General features: G+C 33.5%; 3 protein-coding genes across 4 annotated transcripts; 1 reads left to right on the top strand and 2 right to left on the bottom strand.

The window, feature by feature from the left end:
* Positions 1-7,543: 7,543 nt before the first annotated feature.
* LOC122581906 lies at positions 7,544-10,987 on the bottom strand. The gene is made up of 3 exons (XM_043754223.1): positions 10,666-10,987; positions 8,955-10,118; positions 7,544-8,859 (listed from the first exon to the last, which is right to left on the bottom strand). Exons 2-3 carry the CDS (start codon positions 9,626-9,628, stop codon positions 8,112-8,114), a joined length of 1,422 nt encoding a protein of 473 aa, XP_043610158.1. The 5' UTR covers positions 9,629-10,118; positions 10,666-10,987; the 3' UTR covers positions 7,544-8,111.
* Positions 10,988-12,062: 1,075 nt separating this feature from the next.
* Positions 12,063-16,237, bottom strand: LOC122582647 (solute carrier family 35 member F1-like). 2 transcript variants are annotated; one of them, XM_043755071.1, is made up of 11 exons: positions 15,948-16,237; positions 15,321-15,415; positions 15,081-15,138; positions 14,218-14,409; positions 14,048-14,124; positions 13,568-13,650; positions 13,439-13,490; positions 13,260-13,328; positions 12,919-13,005; positions 12,428-12,492; positions 12,063-12,326 (listed from the first exon to the last, which is right to left on the bottom strand). In XM_043755071.1, exons 1-11 carry the CDS (start codon positions 16,087-16,089, stop codon positions 12,221-12,223), a joined length of 1,026 nt encoding a protein of 341 aa, XP_043611006.1. In that variant the 5' UTR covers positions 16,090-16,237; the 3' UTR covers positions 12,063-12,220. The 2 variants fall into 2 exon arrangements, with proteins under 2 accessions (XP_043611006.1, XP_043611005.1); XM_043755070.1 differs by having other exon boundaries at positions 15,318-15,415.
* Positions 16,238-19,629: 3,392 nt separating this feature from the next.
* On the top strand, positions 19,630-21,880 carry LOC122581803 (probable purple acid phosphatase 20). Its single transcript, XM_043754086.1, has 5 exons — positions 19,630-19,832; positions 20,066-20,357; positions 20,453-21,027; positions 21,106-21,194; positions 21,534-21,880. Exons 1-5 carry the CDS (start codon positions 19,683-19,685, stop codon positions 21,718-21,720), a joined length of 1,293 nt encoding a protein of 430 aa, XP_043610021.1. The 5' UTR covers positions 19,630-19,682; the 3' UTR covers positions 21,721-21,880.
* Positions 21,881-25,437: the final 3,557 nt, after the last annotated feature.

The raw sequence follows: 25,437 nt of genomic DNA on the forward strand, positions 1-25,437 counted from the left end.
CTTCTGTTGCCATCCCCACTGCGGCGCAGTGGGGGTTTGTTCATGAATTTCCGTGGATCAGGGCTGCGGCGCAGTGGGCTAGTGCATCCCCACTGCGGCGCAGTCAAGAACTTGTACAGGACCAATTTATTTCGGTCTTGATTACTTGCTAAGCTCTGCCGTCTCGTCCACTCAAATCAACTCTCGTCAATATCACGTATTTCCTGGCCAATAATCACCCGAAAATGTACCAAATGGACGCGTAACCTGTTTAGAGCCTGTAAACACTAACAAACACCATAAACGCGTCAAATGCATACAAAAACGACTAAAAACATATAGTAAAATGGCCGATAACGATGTGGGTAATGGGTATAAATTAGTCACATCAAATCCCCCCACACTTGAGCGTTGCTTGTCCTCAAGCAAATCCAGAATTTAAGAAAAAGTAATCTTTGACAATCAAACTATCAAACAAATGACAAGTATCAAAAAGAAGCAACACCAAGCATGTCAAATGACAGAAAATGGGTGAAGCAGTTTTAATCTTAAATGAAAACTCGAAATATTTGACAATACATGAACAATCCGCAAGCCACGATAATCAACTAAGCATAAATGAAAACAAACGATCCTATCAATATCATTCTACTCCAACAAACTTACTTTCGGGGTTGAATATATGAAGAATCACTCATAGCTCAGTTGTGATGTATACTCTTTTACCATAGGCTTGAACCAGGATCGTCACTCCACCATTAAGGCGCAAGGATCAAGTACATTGTCAAAATAGGCATTAAGGGTGGTTGTAAACTAAACTATGTATAAGGAATATGTACAATAGGATATGGGAGGTTTATTGATTTAAAGTGAAAGGTAAGAGTTTAAAGTATAAGTTATAATGAATATGAACAAATTAGTCTAATCAACCCATACCATTGATTGCCAACAAACCACTAACCCATAAGATGCTTTCCCGAGAACACCTCCAAAATACCAGGCAAGCCCGACACCATTGTGGTGTATCAACTTCAAACAACTTATAATCTACCAAATCTTCCAAAATGAATGATACAACAACTCTCTAGACATTTAAAGTTGAGAAATACCTACTAGCAGCCCAAGTTCTTTCCTTTCCTCTTTTTTTTTCTTTTTTTCAATTCTATTTATTCTTTTTGAACCATATTTACTCTACTAGTAGATACCCTCTTACAATGATAAACATGCCTATAACACTTCACTTTCTTTGTTTGAACAATCCGAGACAATCTTCAACAACTTAACCCATTGAAATTTTCCCAAACCATCCAAACAAACCAATGACAATCAATGGCCCCCAAGATTAGACTAACGGTATAATGAGGTAAAGTTTACATGAATAAGGTGATTTATACAGTGGAAGGGTAAGTTATGGTGATGTATATGTGTATATATTGCTAAGGTATAAAAGAAAAGAAGATTGTTTGAATATGGACAAGTATAAGTATAAGGTTGTATACTAGGGAAATGGATATACAAAAGAAAAATGAAAAATAAGGAAATAAAAAGTATGGTCAAACCTAAATGCCAAATCGTCATCCAATGTACTCGTCACGATCACCAGGCCAAGTTCTAGAATCAACACATCACCGGGATACTCTTATCATGAAAAGACTCCCTATGAGTACTCTACTTAATTGATTTCACAAGAGCTTCATATCGAAAACGCATCTCAGTAAGCATGGTGCTATGGGCATCACAATCTTCATCATACAAAGTTAAGAACTCAGAAGGCTCCATTGACCTTATCTCATTAGCAGTATGTTTGGGAACTTGAGATCTGAATATCCAGTTTGATTCATAAAACTCTGCAAACAAAAAAAGAAGCAATAAGGAGAAACAGAAGAAAAGAAATGATAATAATAAAAGAACTTACCTTTCCTGGGAGAATCCTTAGCAGACACAGACTTACGAGCTTTCCTATTAGTGGCTCGGGACTTCTTGTTACCTTCTTCGACATCATCACTGGTAGCATTAGCAGCACTGGCAGCAACAGTTTTTGCCCTCTTAAGACGAGCCCCAATGGAACCACAAGGGGGAAGCACATTAGCCCTCTTCTTTCCAGCATCAGGCAAAACATCAACATCGATAGCATCAACTAGAGGAGGGGGACGACTGATAACTTCACCAGTCTCACCAGTACGCTCACCAACACTACCACCGCCAATAGAAGCATTTGGATTGGGCATCTGAGAAACTTCCTTGGTACCTTTCTTCACGTACTTTAAATATAACATATCTGCATATAAAACACGAAAAGATGAAAAAAGCATGCAGAGAAAAAGCTAAAGCTTACACAATAGAAGCATACCATCAAACTCTTCCTCTCCCTCAGCAAGAGCAGGAATAAGGTCAGCCTTAAATAAAATCCCATCTGGATATTGATAAACAACAAAACTCTCCTCCTCCAAAATATCATATAGACATTCACAATGTTGGGGAAAAAGACTATGATGCATAAACAGAAACTCATCCTTCCAATCACGAATATCGACCCCACCCTTAATAACACATTCAATTTTTGGCCTATTGGCGATGGTAATCCAATCGCCGGCGGCGGAAACACTCAACAACTTTCTAAATAAAGTGACAGATGGTTCAACCCCATAAGCACGACAGACAATTTCAAAAGCAACTATCCTAGCATAACCTAATGGATGCATCATAGAGATATGGCATTTATAGTATTTCAGGACCTCAATAAAAAAACTGGGAAAGGGATATCTCAAATTCCCCATAGTAAAAGTTTTAATATAAATACTCACAAACCCGTCAGGAGGTTTTAGAGTACTCTGAGAGCAAGTGGGAAGACGAAAAGATGAATGGCGACCAGGAAAAAATTGATCAACAAATACCCTAAGAGTATCAGCATCAACAACAGATTTAGTATTTCCAATGCGGCGCTTCGCCATTATACCTAGGGTTTATTTAAGTCAAAAGAAAGAGAAGCAGAAGATCGTACCTTTCAAAAGAAGAAGACTTTCTCTCTCTAGAAGCAGCGAAATTTTGATCGGATACCAATTATGATCAATGAAGAAAATATTCATATGTCGTTTCAAAGAAAGAGTCGTCGATCAACCTTTAAGCTTCGAGATACGCGCCCACTAATTCAAGGATTTAATACTTCAAACCTACCAAAGCAATTTTCAAAACAGCCCCTACACTTTGCGCCGGATAACTAAAAAATCACGAAGAAGAAAGCAGCCTAGGAGTCTAATACGATGATCTTCGCAGAGTCACCCCATTAGACTGGGGGCTTGATGACGTACCCACCCAGACGTAGGCACGCAGGGTACATCTAGAAGATAAGCTTCACTTTCGGTAAACAAGGAAATAATACATGTTTATCAAGAATCCTATATCTTAAGAAAAAAGATCATATCAAATTCCTTATTATCGGAAGTGATATGGACGATGCCAAAAACCCTACTTGGAGGGAAAGTCATGAACCCCCTATAAATATGGGGAAGGATGGCCAAATCAATATATAATCACACATACATACACTTGGTGTACAAAAGGTATAGCCTTACTGGAAGGGAACCGCCAAATAACAACAACAATCTCCCCCATTCCCCTTTTCTAGGTCATCGGATTGGCTGTACAAACACTTCTAATTAAACTTTGATGTTTGTCAATTGTCTCTACATGTGTAGAGCCGTCTCATAAGTACAATTGGGTAGGCAGTAACCTAGAGCCCACAACCGTTCAAGGCCCCTAAATTTTGTGGGAATTGGATAAGTAGTTTGCTTTTGCTAGCTTTTTTTTTTTTTAATTCTTTTAATTTTACAAATTACAATGACACTTTTTAATTAAGTATAAAACCAGTCTCCCAATACTGACTTCTATTCGGGCCCACCTTTCTTTGTTTATTTTTTGTTGTTTTACATGTATCTATTTATATTCATATTTGAGATTTATATTCACTGTAACGAAGACTTACTGTATTTTTTATTATTGGTTATTTTTTTCCTTAATTTTTATTTATCATTTTTTGTTTGAGGTTTGAATATGACAACTCAAAAAGGAGCATATAGTTATCTAACTGTATCAAGGTGTTAAGGTTATAACTTAAATGCAAGTAAAGAAAAAAAAAATAAGGAAAAATAAAGTGCATTGTGAAAATGAAGGAAGGAGCTAGAATGAAAGTGAAGGGAATAGTTTCAATAGCTTTGGCTATGAAAACTCTCTTGAAACATCAATGATCAGTGTCATTCATTGACCTCCTAAAGCTGATAAAATATAATGGAATCCTAGTTTGAACTTTAAAACCCATTATACTCAATTTGTATGTTAACGAATTAGGCCCCCAAATTTTAGCCCGCCTAAATCCCCAAAAAGATTAAGCCGACCCTGTACATGTGTGTGTATATATACAACTTCAAACTTTGTTGGACTACGAAAATAGTAATTTCTTAAAGCTATAAGAGAAAACTGATGCTTATCGTAATTGGTTACAGGTTTTGACGCTACTAATCTCATAGTATAATTTGATTAATAATGGTGGCAGAGTAGCCATAAATGTAACATGTTGGTTAAATAAGGCCCGAGTTGAATATATGGGCCAAAACATGTCATGTGTGGTTATCTACCGCAATGTTCATATACGTTTAATGTGTTAAGTATCTTTAATTAAAATAACTATTATATGACATTTAGAAGTACATTTTGGGTTGTTTTGACCAGTTTGGAGAAACCATGGCCCAAATTTTCATAAGCAAATGGCTCGATCAGATTAGTCACTTATAAATTTTGATCGAACTAAAGTTGTATTTGCTTTTCCCTATGTACGGTGGTCATGAACTAATGTATTCTATAAAAACATCAAGCTCAATTTTTGTTTCTTCATTTTTTCTTTTTTGGGGAAGTGAGGGAAAGCCATTATCCTTAAAAGTGACCACTTAAATTTTCACATTCATAAATCACAACATTGTTTTACTCGATATAACCATGTTGTCTCGGAGGCTTAAGTATAGTCGTGTTTTCTTACAGGTTAATAGTTGGGGCAAAAGGGACATGAAGGGCTAGGATCTCATGAAGATACCCTTTGTAAAATAGACGGTACGTTAACAAGTTCATATTTAGTGGATATGATATTGTCCAAGTTGTAGGATTCATTATGTTACCTTGACACATTCTAATCCCCAAGAACTTACAAATTACATAAGACTCGTTTTACCATTTGTATCGAGAAACGTGTTTTCCGCTGTTTTACGATTCCAAGTACATGAAAACATTTGAAGAGCTATGTTTGCCAGTTTGAATTGTTATTGGTTATCGTTAGTTATAGTTTATGAGTCAATAATATTAAACATCTATATAATTGTTTTATATGTTATCAATTCATTTAGTACACAAAATTTTATAAAGGAAAATGATAAATCCTCCCAACCAATCCTCCTAATATATCCACTTGTTAACACATGGAATCCACTAATTCTCTTTCCTAATCTCACCCCCTGATTTTCCACATATTACAATCCTATTAATTAGGAGGATTTTTAGGCTAATAATTTCTGAGGATTGATCATTACCCTTTTATAAATTATCACAAAATCATAACATATTGAAACGAAATCTATAATTAAAACATAACTTTTAAAATAGAGGATAATTTTAGGCTTATATGACATTCTTCTTCATTTCCTAAACAAGGTTTTTTTTATGTTGTATTTTGTCGTTAATTTTCTCATTTTTTAGAAAATGAATCTTAGAATTTAACTAGCATAAAATCATAATTTAGATTGTTACCTAAAGTTTAACATTTACAGATATTTAGTTTAATGTGAATGTTTTAGATTTTTTTTTTCTTTTAAGTTATGTATGTGATCATATATATATATGGTAATCATTTTACAATAATTTTTAATATATTTAATACATTTCAGTTTTAAGACCAAATATTAAAAATTCAAAATAACATATATTATCTACTTATTAAATATTAGACGGGTTTAATCTAGTTAAGTTATATAGTGTCGTAAATTAATCAAACACTTTTCGAAATTTGTTTTGACGACATTACTCGTTTGCCTTCTATTTCTATACCGTTTTCAAAAACGGAATGAAGTTAATTAGATATCTAAATTTGTAGTTCAATAAAATCTTATAGTTATGATATATCCGACCAACATGGCAACATGTATCAAATTTTGGACATTTATTTTGGATTGTAATTTTATAAACGTGATTTTTATAAATGTGTTATTTCTAATTCAAATGGCAAGACAACCTAAAAAATACTTTGCATATCAGTAAGAAAACAACTAACTAAAGCGTAGTTCAATAAAATCTTTTTATAATATATCCGACCACCATTTATCAAATTATGGACATTTATTTTGGATTGTAATTTTACAAACTTGATTTTTATAAATGTGTTATTTCGAATTCAAATGGCAAGACATCCTATCTATATACTTTGCATATCTATAAGAAAACAGCTAAATTGGGGCCATAAAATTAAACTCTTAATCATAGAATAGTATACATCTGTCGTAATAGTGAAGAGTTCCTATATGGCTATATGTGATGATAGTGTATGAATCGTTGTCTTTGTTAAAAAACAATAGCGTAGAATATATAGTGGTGTACTTAAATAAGGTCAAGGAGTGGCATCTGAGGTTCTGTGTGCTTGGGATCCTGAGGTTCTGGTGACAAATAAGGATTCTTCTCGCTGAAATAAATCAATCATTGTTACACATTATCTCAAGTTTTATTGAGAAGTTCTGAATATTTTATAAGAAACAAAGATGATCACCCAGGAATGAGACTTGCGTCTTGGAATATATAAAAAGACCAACACCGACAACTGAAAACGATACATAGTATAATCAGTCTACCTGCAGTGAAAAAACTCAGTATTCTGTAAGGTTGGAAGATGGGTGGTTTGGATGGGTCAGACTACACAACAAGGGTTCTGATTGAAGCATGTAATTATTAGAACATGTAAAAACATGCCAGACCAGTTTTGTATCAATGAACTTAATAACTTAATGCATTTACTAAGATAATAAAATTACCTTACTTATAAATTTTTAAGTCAAAACAATTTAAGAGATTTTATCCAAATAATAAACTTTGGGCAGCTTTTAACACATTTGAAGAGTTCGGCCCATTCTTGATTGGCCTAAAATGTAAAAAGAAAGGTTCACAAGTAAAAGGGTCAACAATTACATCTCTTCCAAACTTCTATCATGGATCCGTTGGGAGTATTCAAGAGGAGTGATAGGCTGAACAATCAACTTTTGTTAAGCCGCCATCCCAAAACTCAAACGCACCCTTAATCCCCTTCCAAAACACTCTAACCCTGCGGCTTAAACGTCCACAACCACCACCAGCCACCGCTCTGCACAGTCATATCCTCCACCAAAAACCTTTCCTCTTCCTATGAAACCAATATAAGTCCATTTATAGTTGAGAATCATATGAGCTGTTAACATCACTTATGCAATTAGGATACGGATTAACCAGGAACATTTAAAACTATGCTCCTCTCGATCTTTCTTTTGTCAAGATTATAAAATAGATAAAAATAAAGATTTTTTTTTATTTACAAAAAAAGCAACATGTTTTACATTCCCCTTAGTGTTACAAGCATAAAAATGATATGGAGAATGAAGTCTGCTAGCTATATGAACTTTCACAGATAACTTACTCTACTGGTCTAGACTCATGGGCTCTTCAACCAACTTGGTTCAATCCAAGCATGAGCGGAAAGATGCGCAGTCACAAAAACATCCCCTAAATTCTCTTGGATGTTTTTACCATCAAACGTGTGATAAGTGCTTGTTTCAAGTGAATAAAACACTATCTTCTTGTTTCTAGAACTCGATTGGGCCAAGTAGATCTTGTTCTCCATTTCTGGTAATTTAGCTTCAATGCAGATACATGTTGCATCACAGATATAAATCATGTGCTTTCCTACACCATTTACTTTATCCCATTCTCTTCTAGAATCATTCAACTTGAATACCTCGATGGGTTTGCCCAACCCGCCCATCACAACAAGTAAAAGATGCTGGTCACATTTCACCAAAAAATATTGTGCCGAAGATCCGCAACAACTTCTTGGGGCTTCGGCTATTAAAACTTCAGAAGAGATTATTTTCACCCAAATGTTTGAAAACCCTTAGTTCAATCTCATACAAGTAATAAAGATCGCCATCATGATATGTTGGAAAACTAACAGGGGACGATTCATAAATTGGACATACCTCATAGGTATCCCAAATAGGTTCTCCGGATACATAATGAATCTCAACCTCTCCATTAATAAATCCAACAATCATACAATCAGGGGAAGTAGGCGGAGCTGAGAACCATAACTGTTTGTACATGTTATTCGCGTGTGGAAGTTCGCAGAGATCCTTTGTGAAGGGGTTAAAAAACACTAGACAATAAGCACTGGTTTTAAACAACAACCAACCAAACCTGGAACAATATATTGTTTCCTCAGCAATCGATAATTTTGAAATTCCCGTAAAGTAGATGTCACCCAACAGCGGATCTGTGAAAGTAATAACACCTAGAATTTGGTTTACAACCATCAGCCAAGGTGAAGCTAGTGAATAATTCTGTAACCCAACTAATTCTGTTTGGTCACGCCATTTTATCAGAGGAGCTGCTAGATGACAACCTTTGCATGTAGCACGAAAGTTCATGTATTCCACACCAACACAAAACTTCATAAGCAGCTCCAGAACATCAAATGGAACATATAGCAAGTGAGACTCACTAACTTCAACCTCACTGTTTTTAATAAAATTAATCATCATCATCTCATCATCTTGTTGTTTAGAATCAACCGTGAATCTGGCTTCTCTATGGTCATCTTCTAACCTACACTATATGATTTAAGTAACATATTTCCAACACACACAAACGTATATACAAATATGATAACAAATAAGAACAAAAGAGAAAAGAAGCAATACCAGCATTCCGACATTGACATGTGGCTTGTTGGCAGCTCTGAAAATGGCATGGGAGATGGAACGATGGTTTTATCGTTGAAGTGATAAGAATAAATTAGTTTGTCCACTTTATCATGAAAATGTATATAACCCCCTATCTTCAAGCCAATTGCAGAGTTGTAAAACTCAGAGTGGCCATGACCAAGACCAACAACAAATATGCCTTCATTAAGGTCTTTCGCTTCTTCCCACACTTGCTGAGTTTCTTCCAATCTATAAATCATTGAACAATATCCGCCATCCACTTGTTTCACACCACTCATGTCCCAGTTTGTGAAGCATTCGAAAACCTTCCCGTGTACACTAATCATGTTACATTTAAACAAATACACATCACCGGGTGTTTTGTCAGTTCTCCTACGAAAACCAACTGCAATGTAAAACAACTCTGTACGGGATTGTGCCAGAATATGAAGGCGTTTGAAACAACGATAGGTAGGAAGAAAAGGGAGAGTGACAAACGGTAATAGTTGTACTACAACTAGTCTATCCTTGACTACAATTTCAACCCGTATGACAAACGGATGAATACAATTGTCGTCAGATAAAGTATATATATGACCGTTGCAAAAAGTCAGGCTATGTAGTGAACGTCCATTCCAGGTTATTCTCTTAAGTTGATAAGCATATGACATTTCGGTCCATCTAGGCTTTTTTCTTAGGCTTTTTTCTTAGGCTTTTTATGTTTTTAGGAGATAGTTGACAAAATACAAAGGTAGGCTTATTGGTTCCTGTTAACAGGAAAACTGAATTTGGATTATCACAAGGGGCAGACAAACAACAGTCGCGGATAGAATCATAATCTCCGTCTTTCAAAAACAAAGGAGGAAAAGATATGATGTTAGAAGTGGACGAGGGGTTCTACAGAGACCAAATATTGTTGTGTGGATGGTTACATAGAATCAACCACCCATGGAAACACCCCCGGATACGTTTCCCGCACAACTCAGGGATTCGACATTGATAACTAAGCAACGGGTAGTGTAAGGTGGAGAAAGACTCGTGGAAGTAGATCTTCAAGGTTCTGAACACCAAGCCATGGATATGTGGCAGATAAAGGAGGCGATTTATTATCATCACTACAAACTTCCTCGTGCTTATTCCGCTCCATCATCGTCATCAAATCTAAAAAATGATAACAGAATTAGATTCTGACTCCTTTTTACAAAACAAGCTACTAAAAAGAATCAATAATTTTTTATCAAACAAGCAATTGATTTATATCAACTAGAAAGAACCTCAATTCTCATCAACTACATAAGATTCAAGAATGATCAAATAAGCAAATCTAAAAGGCACAAATCATATCAAATATACAATTGACAAAGACTCCAATTTCTATTAAACAAACAGTGAAAAGACCCAACTTTTATCAAATATGCAACTAAAAAAACTCAAATACAAACAACTGAAAAAGACTCAAACTTTTAATCTAACAAACAACTAAAACTCGATTTTTTTTTATCAAATAAACAACTATAAAAGACAGTTTATCTTTATCAGATGAACAACACAACTGAGCTATTGTGTTATCTTAAGCTTCAAAGATCAGCACCCCCTAAAAAAGACTCGATTTTTATTCAGGTAAAAAAAAATTAACTGATGTAAGTTGCTGTATCGATGAACATTTACAGAATTAAAAAACAATGAATTTAAAGGATCGAATTCGTACCTGAAATTACACTCCCCGTCGAATATTTACCGCTACACAGTTTTATTAATTTATTTACGGACAATTATAAATTTAATTAGGAGGTAGAGTTTGTTTGCTAGTGAGAAATGGAAGATCACTGATGAATTGTATGAAACTTGGGGATGGATTTTGGTGAGTATTGCTACCGTTCTTCTCTTTCTTTTTTATTTTAATGATTCACCTCTTTGAAAACTGGGTGTACAAGTATTGTTATATTGACTAAACAATTATGTATGTTTAAATATGTTTTTTTGCATATCAGTATATATGTAAACGAATAGATGAATATATATATATATAAACATAGATACATAGATATAGATTTGTGGTAAAGCATTTGTTGTAAAAGATGAGAATAAGTTGAAAGAATTAAATAAAGAAGAGATAAATGAAGATTGAAGAGTGATAAGCAAGCTGGAAGGAGTATTGGATGTAAAAGGAACAAATGCCATATGGTGGACGATTATACCCTCACGTGCATAGCACGTGAGGGGTTTTAACGGCTGAAACTAACAGAAGTTAGTGTCAGGGACTGCTTGCAATAAAAATAAAAAACAAAAGGACTGTTTGCAACGAAAAAAAAGGATAGGGGGCAACTTAATAATATGAAGAACCACAGGGACCATTTGTGACATTTTCTCTTAATTAGGATATGATAATAACTACCACATTTATAAATAACGCTTGTGTATCATTTTCTTTTAGCAACATTCTATCGTATTTTTTTATTTTTTTTCTTCTAAATTAAACGTATGTCTAGAAACAAGGACTATCAAAAAACCCTTATTAATCTACCCTTATAAATATGAGAAGTGAAATTCGAAACCAAGTAAATCTTCTAAAGGTCAAAGACCTTATTTGTAGAATATGTTATATCAAGTATTTAAGTTATATAGTGTGGTAAAATAATCAAATACAATTGTACATTCTCATATAGATATAAGAAGTATAAGCCCAATAAAAGTTTTTGGACATTTATTTTGACGACATTGCCCGTTTGTTTTTTGTTTCTATATATAGTTTTCAAAAGCGGAATGAAATTAGATAACTAAAGCGTAGTTCAATAAAATCTTATAGTTATAATAAATCCGACCACGATGAATCAAGTTTTGGACATTTACTATAGATTGTAATTTTATAAACGTGATTTCTAAAATGTGTTATTTCTAATTCGAATGGCAAGACATCCTAAAAAATATGCATATTCGTAAGAAAACAGCTAACTAAAGCGTAGTTCAATAAAAGCTTAATAGTTATAAATTTATAATTTATCCGACCGCCATGCATCAAATTTTAGAAATTTATATTGGATTGTAATTTTACAAACATGATTTTTATAAATGTGTTATTATGAATTCATGGCAATACTTTGCATATCAGCTAATTTGGGGCCATTAAATTAAACTTTGAATCAGAGAATAGTATACATCTATCGTAATAAAGATGAGTTCCTATATGTGATGATAGTGTATGAATCTTGTCTTTGTTAAAAAAAACAATAGCGTAGAACATTTAGTGGTGTATTTAAATAAGGTCAAGGAGTGGCATCTGGGTTCTCGACACCTTCTTCGTGAACCAGTTGGTACTGTGTGCTCGGGATCCTATTTTCAGGTTTTGGTGACAAATTTCGATCCTTCTCGCTGAAATAAATCAATTATTGTTGCACAGTATGTCAAGTTTTATTGAAAAGTTCTGAATATTTAATAAGAAACAAAGATGATTCCCCAGGAATGAGACTTACGTCTTGGAATATATGCAAAGACCAACACCGACAACTGAAAACGATACATAGTATAACCAGTCTACCTGCAGAGAAAAAACTCAGTATTCTGATTGAAGCATGTAATTTTTAGAACAAGTAAAAACATACCAGACCAGTTAAGTATCAATCAACTTAATAACTAATGCATTTACTAAGATTATGAAACTACCTTATATAAATTTTTAAGAAGAAACAATTTAAGAGATTTTATCCAAAAAATAAACTTTGGGCAACTTTTAACACATTTGATGAGCTTGGTCCATTCTTGATTGGCCTAAAATGTAAAGAGAGCGGTTCACAAGTAAATGGGTCAACAATTACATCTCTACCAAACTTCTATCATGGATCCATTGGGAAAATCAAGAGGAGTGACAGGTTGAACAATTAATTAACAGTCAGTACAGAATTCGGGGTGTTGGTCATTTATCCGCTTTGTATTTCAAAAGGAAAAAAGTACAGAAAATTAGTACCTTTTGGTGGTAGACAAAAATGCGGATGATAACCGCCCACATATCAGCCGTGAGAAGTGACAGGTTGAACAATGTAGCCCCACTTGTCTGCATAGATTTCAGCCGTTTTATGTGACGCCCCATGCATAAAGCAGAAAACTGGCTTAATAACCTCCCAATGAACTTAAAACTAAGATAAGAAGTTACTAGTAACCTATAAGAGATTTCTAACACCAACTCAATAATAATGTGGGAGACCAAGATGGGTAGTCAAAAAAAACTAGAGTACCAAAATGATACCTTAAGTTATCCATTATAAGTCGAAAAATATTAATAAGCTTGTTTAGAAGAAAGGAACAAACCTGTAGTATAATGGGTGTCAAAGAGTAAAACATCAAGAAACTGACTGTGTAACCAACAAATGTTAGTATCTGCGACGGAAGAAAATAGTAAAAGACAAATTAATCTACTGAAAAAAGAAGTACTTGAACACCCAGAATAAAGGGAAAAAATTAGCTTGATATCAATTGTATCATCTTACAAGTTCAGCAGACCATGTAACTTCTTCCAGATTCTTCCTCTCAAATGCGGCACTGAAAAATTGTTATGGAATGGAGATATTTGCAGTATTAGTAATTTAAACCAGACACAATGTCACAGAAGAGGATACATCTCAATTGCACTAAAGAGAATTCCAAACAGACCAAGCATTGATAATAATTCAGTAAGAGAATTCTTCTTGATACAATATTCCTGCAAAATAGAGTATGCCCACGGTATATGTCTTATAAAGAGTAAATAGAAGGTAGCAAATAGATGTGTGGTTCATCTTGGGTAACGGGTCAAAATGGTTAAATCTTGGTGTGGGTCGGGGTCACCAAAACACTATTTTCCCAATCTGTAGTAATAGTTGGTCCCTTAAGTACGGTTACCAAAACAAGATTATTGCATTATGATTAGATTATTCTGAAGAAAAGAAGAAGAACGTTAGGAGATTGTATGTACTCAAAATACATTGTGGCAGACTTTTGACCCGTATGAACTGTTTCTGTTTTAGTTACATCTAAGACGAGATAATAGAAAACTTATATCAACCCTTTTATAAGAGAATTGGTCAAAGATTCTATAAGGTAGAAGCACGTTTCCGTACCTGACCAACATTGCTCAGTGCATAAAAAATCGTCGCTCCAATGACAAGTGTATCACCCAAAAGTGGATTTGAACCACCTGAAACACAAACAGAAATTATCAATCTATGAACTTTTTTGTTATCACTTTTAATGAATCTCCATGAGTTGGTTGATTATAAGAAATCATCACCTCCACCGCCAACCCCAGCATCAGACAAAAACACTAAAGCAAGGCCTACGCAACATATTGCTGCACCAAGGAACTGCCATAGAGAGTATCTTGTGCCCAGAAAAATCCAAGTAAGAAGTATGACCCAAGCAACCGTCCAACAATCTAATAATGCTACACTAGTAATTGATGTGAAGTAATATGCTGAATTGACTGCAGTCAACGGTGTTAAAAAAGAGTCAGTATCTTTACTAAATACGGTCATCCAAAAGGTCAACTAAAATATCAAGATCGCATCGTAGAGATGCATTAACCACTGGTCCACCACCAAGGTGCCCTAGAGGTCAGGCATAAAGATGTTCTCAATAGTTCTCAGGTTCAAACCTCCCCGGGTCACGTGTCATAGGGTACATCTAAGTGAAATACCCCACCCTCTCCAGATAATCTGAACTATAAAACCTCCTGTGTTTATTGTAGGGATACATGGTAACAACTATGATTCATGTGCCCTTGATACCATGATAGATCCCAAATTTGTTGCACTAGATGAGTCAACATGGTTAGTTTTTGTGTACGGGTCATATCAGAAATGTATTATGAGTAATTAATTCACCAAATACAATAATAAAAATCGTATCATTTCAATACTAATAATCTTATTTTTTAAAATTAATCGTTTTAGAAGGTTTTATGCGTAAATAATCCACCTCGGGTGACGTGTGACCTGTTCAACCCAGCGTATCCTATAAAGCCATTTTATTTGTGCTACCTACTTACCCGCTTGACCCGTTAACATAACCTATATCTTACCATTGACACATAAATGGGTCAAAACTCACACCTCGAGTTAAAAGTAAGGGATGAAGAATGAAAAGCAAACCTACAAAGATAATTGCCCTGGACATCAAAAAATGCTAACAGAGCATACCAGTACCAAGGAATCTGCAAAATGTTTCAAATTACGTTATATCATTCCTACATCCATAAACAATCATTACCTTCAAAGTTCAAAGCTATTGACTCCAACCTAACGACGAATTACCACAAGACTAGAATATAGACGGCTTCATATGGATACATATACATAGACTTTATGACTAAAGAGTGAAGAAAAACGAAACTACAAGAAGTTCATGGCGCTGGTACAACAAGATGCTTCCGTTAACCAAGGTTAAAGCCAGATAACCGAATAGTCCTAGCGTAACAGGTGAATTGGCACCTACAAAAACATACCACATAAAGAAGGTCAAATACCATAAAACTTGCCAACTAGTTCACAACTTATATGTAACATACATCATTATTTGAATGCCGGATAGTCGGATACACATGATAGCAACATTTAAGTTAGATACACATTATAAATTTCACTATTTTAGTTTATATTCCTAATTATATATGCATATATGTGCACGCTAAGACGTAGTCAGTTACGGACAACAACAACAACAACAACAACAACAACTGTACCCAATCCCTGGACGTGGTATTGGGGAGATGAGCTGTAGATAGTCTTACCTCTACCCAAAGATGTAGTCAGTTACGAAGAACATTGATAATTTGATACTAAGTTGAAACATTAATGAAACACATAATTTACCAACAGGCAAATGTATAGACTAATTAAATAACATAAAACAGATTTGTAATGATAATGTAGCTAATGATAAGTAACCGATATGATGTTCTGAATATATAGAATCAATAAACATAATTCTACAATTTATAATAATATTTAATGTAATAATTACCTTGATTGGCCGATAAGGATGAAGTGAAGTTAAGAAGTGCTAATATAAATGAAACGAACTGTCCAAGCAGCAGTACGGAAACCACCGTCCATATCTCCGATCTCCGCCGCCACCAGCTCCGGCGGTTAGTGTCGGTTGTCATAACTAACAGATTTTTGGTCACTTATTTTTAAATTTGTGGTCTCAGTTACTTTGAATTTGGGGTGTTTGGCCTAACTCATTGTTTTTTTTGTTATATTCCTCGAGATAAGCCAGCTTATTGAATATAAGCATGTGGGTTTATGGGTAAAGCTTTTAATTTTCATCAAAGCTAATAACAAGAGTTTTTATTTATTATAAGTGTTTTGGCAAAATAGCTGTAGTTGTAACATCAAAATATAACATGACCAAAAAGGACAAATGATACCAATGTGTCTTATGGATGCCTCAAATCTATCAGTTTGTCGCACGCGATACATACAACTGTCTTTTACCGATGCCTCCATGTTAGTCACACGTTTCACCCTAACATCCCATTTTTTTCTATCAAGTTTCAATATAAAAAAAAAAGAAAGAAAGAAAGAAATACTAATATTTGTAAAAAAGAAAAAAAAATTCTGATACATTATAATTACTTGCATGTTCTTTCGTTAATTTGTTATATATATTATTACATATAAATGGAAAAGGAAGTACAGAACATAATGGGTTGTTTTAAGTTTTTGTTCATATCTTTTATATAATCATATTAAAGAGTTGTATATTAAAGTAATTTACATGTTGAAAAGCTACCACTCTTTTAAAACGCTAGGCAATATAAGCTAGTTTTAAAAGCTCTTTAAACAATGGTTTTCTAACACAATTTATATTACTTTTCTTTTCTTCTTTCATAGTCCCCCAAAACTTACTCGTATATATTTACGGATGAGTATTCTTTATTAGTAAAGTCGGAAGAATATTAATCCTTAAAATAAAAATTAAATGTCTAGACTTAAACTAAATATTTGAATTTAAACCATTATTACAATTCAAAGGTTAATATTTATCTAATTTCACTTATGAAGTTATGCAAATTTAAAAGATCTCAATCTTTCATCTATTTTTTTTTTCATTTGATTTTGAAAATCATCATAGCCACACATGACGGTACCACATAGGAGGCAAAGGGGGCAATGCCCCTCTTAAAATGTAGATTATGTCATGTATTTTTAAATTTTCATCGATTTTAAAAAATTTTCAATAGGTATTTAACACTTTAACACCTTTTATATTTATTTTTACAGATTTTTTAATTTTGCTCTATCTGGATTTTTTTTTCTTTTAACGCCTCTACACATGTATGATATTTGTTTTCACTTTTTTCTTTTCTTTCCATTATATTCATTTTCTTTTTATTCTTTTGCTTGCTTCCAATTCTATGTATCTATATATATTATGCTTTAATGTTTTGGTTTGATTTTATTTTTACCCAAATACTTTTGTTTATTGTTTGTACACTATCATTCTATGGTTTATGTGGTAGAACTGTATAGGACTTTGTGAGCAGATTTTTGAATGATTCATACGATGTCAACAAGATAGCTCTTGAATCTTGATTTGAAATTTATGAACTTATAACATTTTTGACAATGTCACATTATTGCTACATAATGGATTGTAGAAATGATGATAATATGTAAATACGTTCTTTTTGGTCATTTTACAAAGTTAAGCCAAATAAAAAAAAGTTAAGCTTATTAGCTTAAAGCCTTAAAGGATACAAGCTAATAGAAAGACTATTGAAAGAGCTTATAATTTATAACATAAAAACATATGATGTGAAATGATGATAATATGTATTTATGTTTTTATCTTACTAGACTTATGTCCGCGTGATACGGCGGCGGTGGAAGTACTCACGGCGGAAGTGGCGGTGACGGTGGTGGGGGCAGCAGTAGGGACGGACGGACGGTGATGGGGGTGACGATGATGATGAATGTCAAAGTAATTGATGTTAAAAGTGACATTGCAGTTATTTTAAGTGTTGAGGATATATACTGTAAATCATTTCATTAAAGATATTATCGGTATATTAGATAAAGATGTTAAATTAGTGAATAAATGAGAAAGATTTTTTTGGTTTTTAAAAGGTAAAAGATGTTTTTTTTTTAAAAGAGTAATTTATTTTATTAAATACTCGTAGCACAGATAAACCACTTATAAGATAGAAAACATAAGTACAAAAACATTAGCCACTGAAAGCATGAAAAAACAACCTTAAATAGACCAAACACCCCCATAATGTGCTTTTGTAGTTTGCACCTCATATACATAAGATATTTCTTTATTCTTTAATAATAACATTATTTAATAAAAACTCATGCTTGATACATTGAGCCAATACTAGTCAAACATAAAAATTTGTTGTTTGATTTAATCATCTAGCAAATAGCAATCTAGATGCATTGTTCGTATACTAGTCAAACATAAAATTATCAAAAAACTTTCGAATGGAAGATCACTAGTAACAAATATAGTACGAGTACTAGTAATTCTTTATGGACTCATGCATCCAGGTCGTCATCTATTGTTAAGATGGAACCCACACACCTAGTCAGCATAAGTTCAAAATCCACAAGGATTGGGAAGAGCTATTCTTCCAGCTATTCCCATCTATAGTGGCGAAATCCTCTCGCCTTTTGTGTTCAGAATGGAAGAGCTATCCGTTCACAGAATTCTAGAGGTCTTGAACAACCTGAAAGATGATGGAGTTTCACCCAACCCGCAAGACTGTCTATACTGATCAACTGGATGGGTGCCCTTCTTGTTTTCATTTAATTATGATGACTATGCTGGCTATTTCTAACGTTGTTTTTCTACTTTACTATCGGTTAATTTTGTTCTATAAAAATTTGGATAATGTGTAGGTTTTTGGTAACTTACTTTTAGTATTCGAGTAGGATATCTACATTTCCATTTCTCTGGCTTCAAATATACAAAGAGCTTTCGAACTATTTGTATTTGATTAAACAATCTATCCTGTTATTGTACAACTATATAGATCGAGAGAGCATTCGACCAGCCCATGTTGCCACCTCTTTGTCTGTGACTATAAATTGACATGTTGTGTGAAATGTGAATGCGAACAACTTCCCTGAAATTGATTTTTACACAACCAAACTTATGTACTAGTATATTGTTGCGCCGGAATGCAGTCAACTAATCACCAAAAGTTATTGTGTGCACGAACTCTAGGTCGGCTTTATTGTATTCAGGAAACTTGAAATTATGTTTATTGTGGACATAAAACGGATGTGGGGCCGGTTACTTCACATAAAACTTGTTTATTTTCATATATTTTTTTAATTGTGTGCATAAACTAATTCCAAAAAGTTATTGTGTGCATGCCACGTAAGCAGTCAACGGGTCAACGTGAAAGTGGTGACCGGCTAACTTCTTACCCGGTAACTTTTGTTTACTAGGAGACTCTTAAACAAGTTTCCTTAATACAATAAAGCCGACCTAGAGTTTGTACACACAATAACTTTTCAGGAATAGTTAACTGCATTCCGGCGCACTTAGCCCTATATTGTATTACTATAATTTCAACGATATAGCTGATTAAATTCATTTTAGTATAGGTGTCAAAGTTGACTATATCACCAATGTATTGACTAGTCTCAAGACAATGATATGTGAACCAATTGTAGAACTAGCATATGTATGATAAGTCAAGAGACCAAAGTCATTAACGGCTCTTCTCTGTTTGGTTTTGATATGGGGTTTCCAAAATTCTGTTTCTTGGTGGTGATGGCTGCTGTCCTGCATGGATCGACTCAAGTTGTGCATTGTTATGACCGGCCACCGCCCCGGGAGACTCTTGTGGTGTCGCTCGCAGAAGATGTTGATCCCACCATTCCACAACAAGTAAGAAATAACCATAACAATATGCATACTTTGTTTTAAGATAAATTTAACATTTATATGCAAGTAAAATTCATCTATGTAGTAATATTTAGTAGTATTATTTAACCAAATTTTGTTTGTAAATTAATAATTAATCTTGGCATAATTACCGAAAGGGGAAACTTTGAAAAGAAAACATCACATAAATGACATATATTAAGGTTGTAACAAACTGTACCTTTGAGTTTTAACAGATTCATATATCTTTGGTTGGTAAAGATAGAATGCGAATTTCTTGGATTACCAACGACCATGCTCCGTCCACAGTAGTATACGGTACATCTCCAGGGAAACATGATCATTCTGCAAATGGGTCCTTTTCGTCTTATAAACATGGAAATTACACATCGGGTGACATACACGATGTGGTTATAGGTCCATTGGATCCGAGTACTGTGTATTATTACAGTTTTGCCCATTGTTCAACCCTTGAGTACTCTTTCAAGACTCCCCCAACCCAATTTCCAATCAAATTTGCAGTTTCAGGTTACAAATTAGTACAACATGTTTTCTTCATTTTAGCTATCAAGATACCTTTTATAATGTACATATGAAGGAGATAATGGGGGATTATTTAACAGGTGATCTTGGACAAACTGGATGGACAAAATCTACCCTTGAACATATTTCACAATCAAACTATGATGTGTTTCTACTTCCTGGAGATTTGTCCTATGCCGATACAGTGCAGCCACTGTGGGACTCTTTTGGTCGCCTGATGGAGCCACTGGCCCGTCAAAGGCCGTGGATGGTGACAATAGGGAACCATGATAGTGAGAATATTACAGAAATCCCCAAGCCCACTTTTATTGCATACAATACAAGATGGCGTATGCCATTTGAAGAGAGCAAGTCCACTTCTAACTTGTACTACTCATTTGAGGTTTATGGGGTTCATGTCATCATGTTGGGTTCTTATGCCGATTTTGGGCATGACTCGGACCAATACAAATGGCTACTGTCTGATTTGAAGAAGGTTGATAGGACTAAAACACCATGGCTTGTCGTGCTTGTACATGCACCATGGTATAACTCTAACTATGCTCATCAAGGTGAGATACAATCAGTTGGTATGATGGAATCAATGGAGAGTTTGCTTTACAAAGCTCGTGTTGATGTCGTTTTGGCAGGCCATGTCCATGCTTATGAGCGTTTCGTAAGTTACTACCTCAGAACTAATTCAATATAAAACCATTACAAGATAAATGAACTAATTTCTCCTTTTTTTTGGCAGAATCGTGTTTACAATCAAGAAGCTGACGATTGTGGCCCAGTTCATATCACAATTGGGGATGGAGGCAACCTCCATGGTCTTAATAGCAAGTGAGTTAACTTACAAGTGCATTTTTTACAAGTGTTTGTGAATGTACTAAGCATTAGTAGTTCTAAGTCTACTTTATGTGTCTAAAATCTAATGACTGCAATGTGTGTATCCAATTTCAATATTGCCATCGTATGTTTGCAGAGGTATTTTTGAAATGGTGTCCATATAAGTTGCCCATTGACATGTCAAAAAAAAAAAAAGAAGTTCGATACATATAATAGCAATATTCTAAAGTCAGATAAAAATGACAATATTTAAAGTTGGATGCCTATAATTATATGCATTTTCAGGCACTTAGCCCTTGATTATTAATAAATTTGGTGAATCATGTTTGCTAGGTACATGGAACCACAACCTAAACTATCAGCATTTAGGGAAGCCAGTTTTGGGCATGGGGAATTCGAGATGGTCAATGCAACTCATGCCCTATGGTCGTGGCACAGAAACGAAGACGATGAATCTGTTAAGGCTGATTCCGTTTGGATCAGAAGCCTGTCTTCTGATAACTCTTGTAAAAAGCTATAAACATGAATTCTTTTACAATAGCCCAAAATGAGTAATAATGAACACAAACGTTGTGTCATGTTTTTTATTTAATATCATGTCGTTAAGGGTCACAAAAAAATCATGTCGATTAATCAAATTTTATAGTTGAATTATAATGACATAAGGTATTATTGTATTAGTACAAGCCTTTTTTTCAATTTTCTTTATAACATGACATGATAATCAGGGGCTCAGGGCAAAATTGGGCATTTTCAAGTGAGTGGCAACACAAACCCATTATATGAAAGCGGGCTACTTGCTTTTACTCCCATTATGATGATCCATGTACTCCATCATAGTATATGTGTATTGTATAAGGGCTGTATAATGATATGAAAAGATCTTTGATGGTGTACAACTTTTCGCTTTTAGATCATGAATTATGATTGAAGTCTTTTTTTTGGTGACCTTGAAATAAGGTCTGTTTTTTTTATTTAGTTTTCTTTAATAAGTAAAGTTAATATTTTTGTTTTCTGATGTACCCTTCAATCCTGGATAGCGCTTATCGGGTGAAGTTGTTTACATCTCAATCTTTTTCATACATCATTGAAGACATTACTGCAATTCATAATTCGTAAAAATACGGGTTTTTTTTATTAACTTTTTTAGTTTTCCGTAACTTTTTTTTATATCTTTTACTACTTTGTGGTTATTATCAATATAATAAATTTATGTACAATTTTGTTTTTTCTTATTCATATCTTTAACTATTTTGATTATGAGTTATTTCCAATAAAACTTCACATATATATCGTTTTTTCCTATCAAACATACCCTAAGTCTAGAATTGAACTGGGTTAGATTTGATCAGAATGCTAGTGAACATTTTATTTGTTTAGTAAATTTGGCTATTTCAGGTTTAAGATTTTGATTGGTTAATAAATTATTAGAGTAAGTTTCTTTTGATATATATATATATATATACTAGACAGCTGCCCGCGCGTTGCAACGACAACAATTTATAACGTGTGAGATGTCGTAACGGTAATGTGAACTCTTTAGGATACTTTCATGAGATGCAACAATGAGTTGAATCATCTAACCGTGGTTATCATTCTAAATATAAGTCAAGGATTATATGCAAAAATGAGTAAGGTGCAAAAACTAACCATTTTAAATATATTTATTAGGATTATTTAGGGATAGTTTGAAAATTATTAAAAAATTTTTAAGTTTTTCAAAATAAATAGATCAGTTTTATAAGAGATTATAGGTTATATATAAATATAAATAAATAAAAATTCTATTGAAATGTTATTCTTGATTTATATAGATTGATCGTTCAATCAAGTTACAATTCTTCATTTTGAGACCTTATCCAAGGTTTTCGTATATCTGTCTTTTACTTATTATATTCCAGTTTTGTTTCTTTTTGTTCTTCTTCTTTTTTAACAAACACTTGTCTCATTATACTCTATCTACTACTTAAATGATACTTGTCTTGATCAACTTAAACAGATCTATATTCACTTAATTAGCCGAATGTTTCCTATCTTTTCTTACTTTTATCTTTCGTATCTTTATACGTATACATGGTTCTCGAGTGTTATTGTACACATTTGACTTTCTACCCTTTCCATCAATAATCATGCTTATATACTTTGCTTTTTAACTTTAAAACTGTTGTGACATTGGGGTGTTAGCCCAGTGGTCAGGAGATTTTTCACAAAATGGTTTCCTCCTAGGGAGTCTTAGGTTCGAATCCTGCCACATGCAAATGTGGTAAGGGGACCTTAGCAATGCTATACCCATCTAACACATGGGGAGCAAACCCTTATGGCATTGTCAGGAAACGAATCGACGTGGGCGCATCCACGTGAGGATGTTAGCCATTTATCCGTTACTACCTTTCAAAAAAAAAAAAAAACTTTAAAACTATTATATACGAACCGTTGGTTATTTCCATATTAACATTCATTTATCATTAATTTATTGAGAAAGGTAGTACCACAATAAAAGGGTTATCCTTATAAATCGTTGTGCCTTCAGATGGATTAATAGAAGGTTTTCCTCATCGGGTATTTGAAATACATATTTCTGCTTCGCAGGTAGCTTTCTAGCGTGAACTCAGATAACATAACGTATGCTAGACTTTTTACTGTCGAATTGTGAGATTAAATTTCCAGCAAAATTCACTTTTTTTTAAAAAAAAAAAAAAAAGAAAAAACATATTTTTGTATATCTCACTTTCTCGTGTTTCAATTAAGAAATAATTAATTTTCTATAACTTTTCTCGAAAGTTCGCAACACTCGATTCTACCTTTCTAAATTATATATATATTCTAAAAAGCTATATGCTTTTACAACTCATTTATGCATACAGGTACAAGTCTGTCATAGAATAAAACAAACCCAATAAATAATTTTAATGCCCGTTAAGTATAGTCACAAATTTTATAGCAACAAGTCCTTTTCCTTAACAGTCACTGACGGATGTTACATTACTTGACGGAACATAGTATAAATTTTATTGCTCCAAGTACAACTATATATTATGCAGATAAAATAAAAACTGAAAATAACTTTAACGGTCATTAAGTGTAGTCACAAAATCTGCTGCAAACACATGTCTTTTCTCTAACGCTCGTTGACGGCCATTACATTACTTGACATAACTTTTAGTAGTTTAATAGTATAGTTTGAGGTAAAAGTGTACAACTATGTTTCGCGTAGATAAAAACAAAAAAACAATAAAAAGTATTAACGACTTTCAATTGTAGTCAAAAAAATTTGTTGCAAAATAGGTCTTTTTTCTCTACTACTCGTCAATAACCATTACATGACTTTTAATTTAACGAAGTTTACTTACAATATGTTACGCCCGCAACAAAGTGTGGGTAAGCAAACTAGTTTTCTACTATTTTCAAGAGGGTTTACTTCGACTTGATCTTTTCTCAACACTTTAAATTCATCATTATAGAGTTTGAATGCCCTTTATCTGATCTAAATCAATTTATTTTATACAAATTCACTACGTAGCCAATCTGTAGCGTTCACATCCATACTTCGAAATTCTATTTTATATAATCGTTAGCTCTACACTGATCTCGTACTTGGTCACTTTAGTACATATTTTAGTTTTATTTTACTGAGAATAAAACATATATTCTTAAATTTATTTAATTGGTTGAAAGATGATATAAGATTGTAACTACCAACTAAATGATCAATAGAAACATTAATATTTTATGAAAGCTTAAGAGTTAAATTTTTTGAATTTAAATCTTAATGTGGGTAATATATTCATAGGATTCTAAAGACATGTTTTTTTTAGTCATTAACTTCAGAGTATTAAGTGTTTAAATGCGTAAATATCATTATATATTAAATAAAAATTAAATAATTGACGGTTATTTTTATTTATTAATAAAAAAAAACATGAAATTTAATGATTAAATTTTTAATTATCAATTTTATTAAATAAAAAATAAACAAAGCTTAAGACGCTGAACTTAATTTTGTTGGTAAAAAAAATAACAAGGTATAGTACAACTTACTACATAAATAAATGGGTAGTGTACGCCACCGTGGATAACAGGACAAGTAGGTGGTGGCGCTAAAGAACATCTATCATTCTATCAATGTCGCACTGTGATATTAACAACGCGTTCACATGAACAGAAATCACTTCCCACATTTTATTATTTATATCAATAAAAAGGAACCCAAAAAGCATATCCCATGTTCCAATATGAA

The sequence above is a fragment of the Erigeron canadensis genome, chromosome 9, assembly GCF_010389155.1.
Source record: "Erigeron canadensis isolate Cc75 chromosome 9, C_canadensis_v1, whole genome shotgun sequence".
Lineage (NCBI taxonomy): Eukaryota > Viridiplantae > Streptophyta > Magnoliopsida > Asterales > Asteraceae > Erigeron > Erigeron canadensis.

What these genes read in the sequence shown, in the direction of transcription:
- LOC122581906 (XM_043754223.1), bottom strand. Translation starts at nt 9,628, where the DNA reads ATGTCATATGCTTATCAACTTAAGAGAATAACCTGGAATGGACGTTCA. An exon ending in ATGTCAATGTCGGAATGCTG is followed by an intron (nt 8,860 to 8,954) that starts GTATTGCTTCTT and finishes CATATAGTGTAG; the next exon opens with GTTAGAAGATGACCATAGAG.
- LOC122582647 (XM_043755070.1), bottom strand. Translation starts at nt 16,089, where the DNA reads ATGACAACCGACACTAACCGCCGGAGCTGGTGGCGGCGGAGATCGGAG. An exon ending in ATCCTTATCGGCCAATCAAG is followed by an intron (nt 15,416 to 15,947) that starts GTAATTATTACA and finishes ATGTTTTTGTAG; the next exon opens with GTGCCAATTCACCTGTTACG. An exon ending in AGCGCCATGAACTTCTTGTA is followed by an intron (nt 15,139 to 15,317) that starts GTTTCGTTTTTC and finishes AACATTTTGCAG; the next exon opens with ATTCCTTGGTACTGGTATGC.
- LOC122581803 (XM_043754086.1), top strand. Translation starts at nt 19,683, where the DNA reads ATGGGGTTTCCAAAATTCTGTTTCTTGGTGGTGATGGCTGCTGTCCTG. An exon ending in ATCCCACCATTCCACAACAA is followed by an intron (nt 19,833 to 20,065) that starts GTAAGAAATAAC and finishes GAGTTTTAACAG; the next exon opens with ATTCATATATCTTTGGTTGG. An exon ending in CTCCATGGTCTTAATAGCAA is followed by an intron (nt 21,195 to 21,533) that starts GTGAGTTAACTT and finishes CATGTTTGCTAG; the next exon opens with GTACATGGAACCACAACCTA.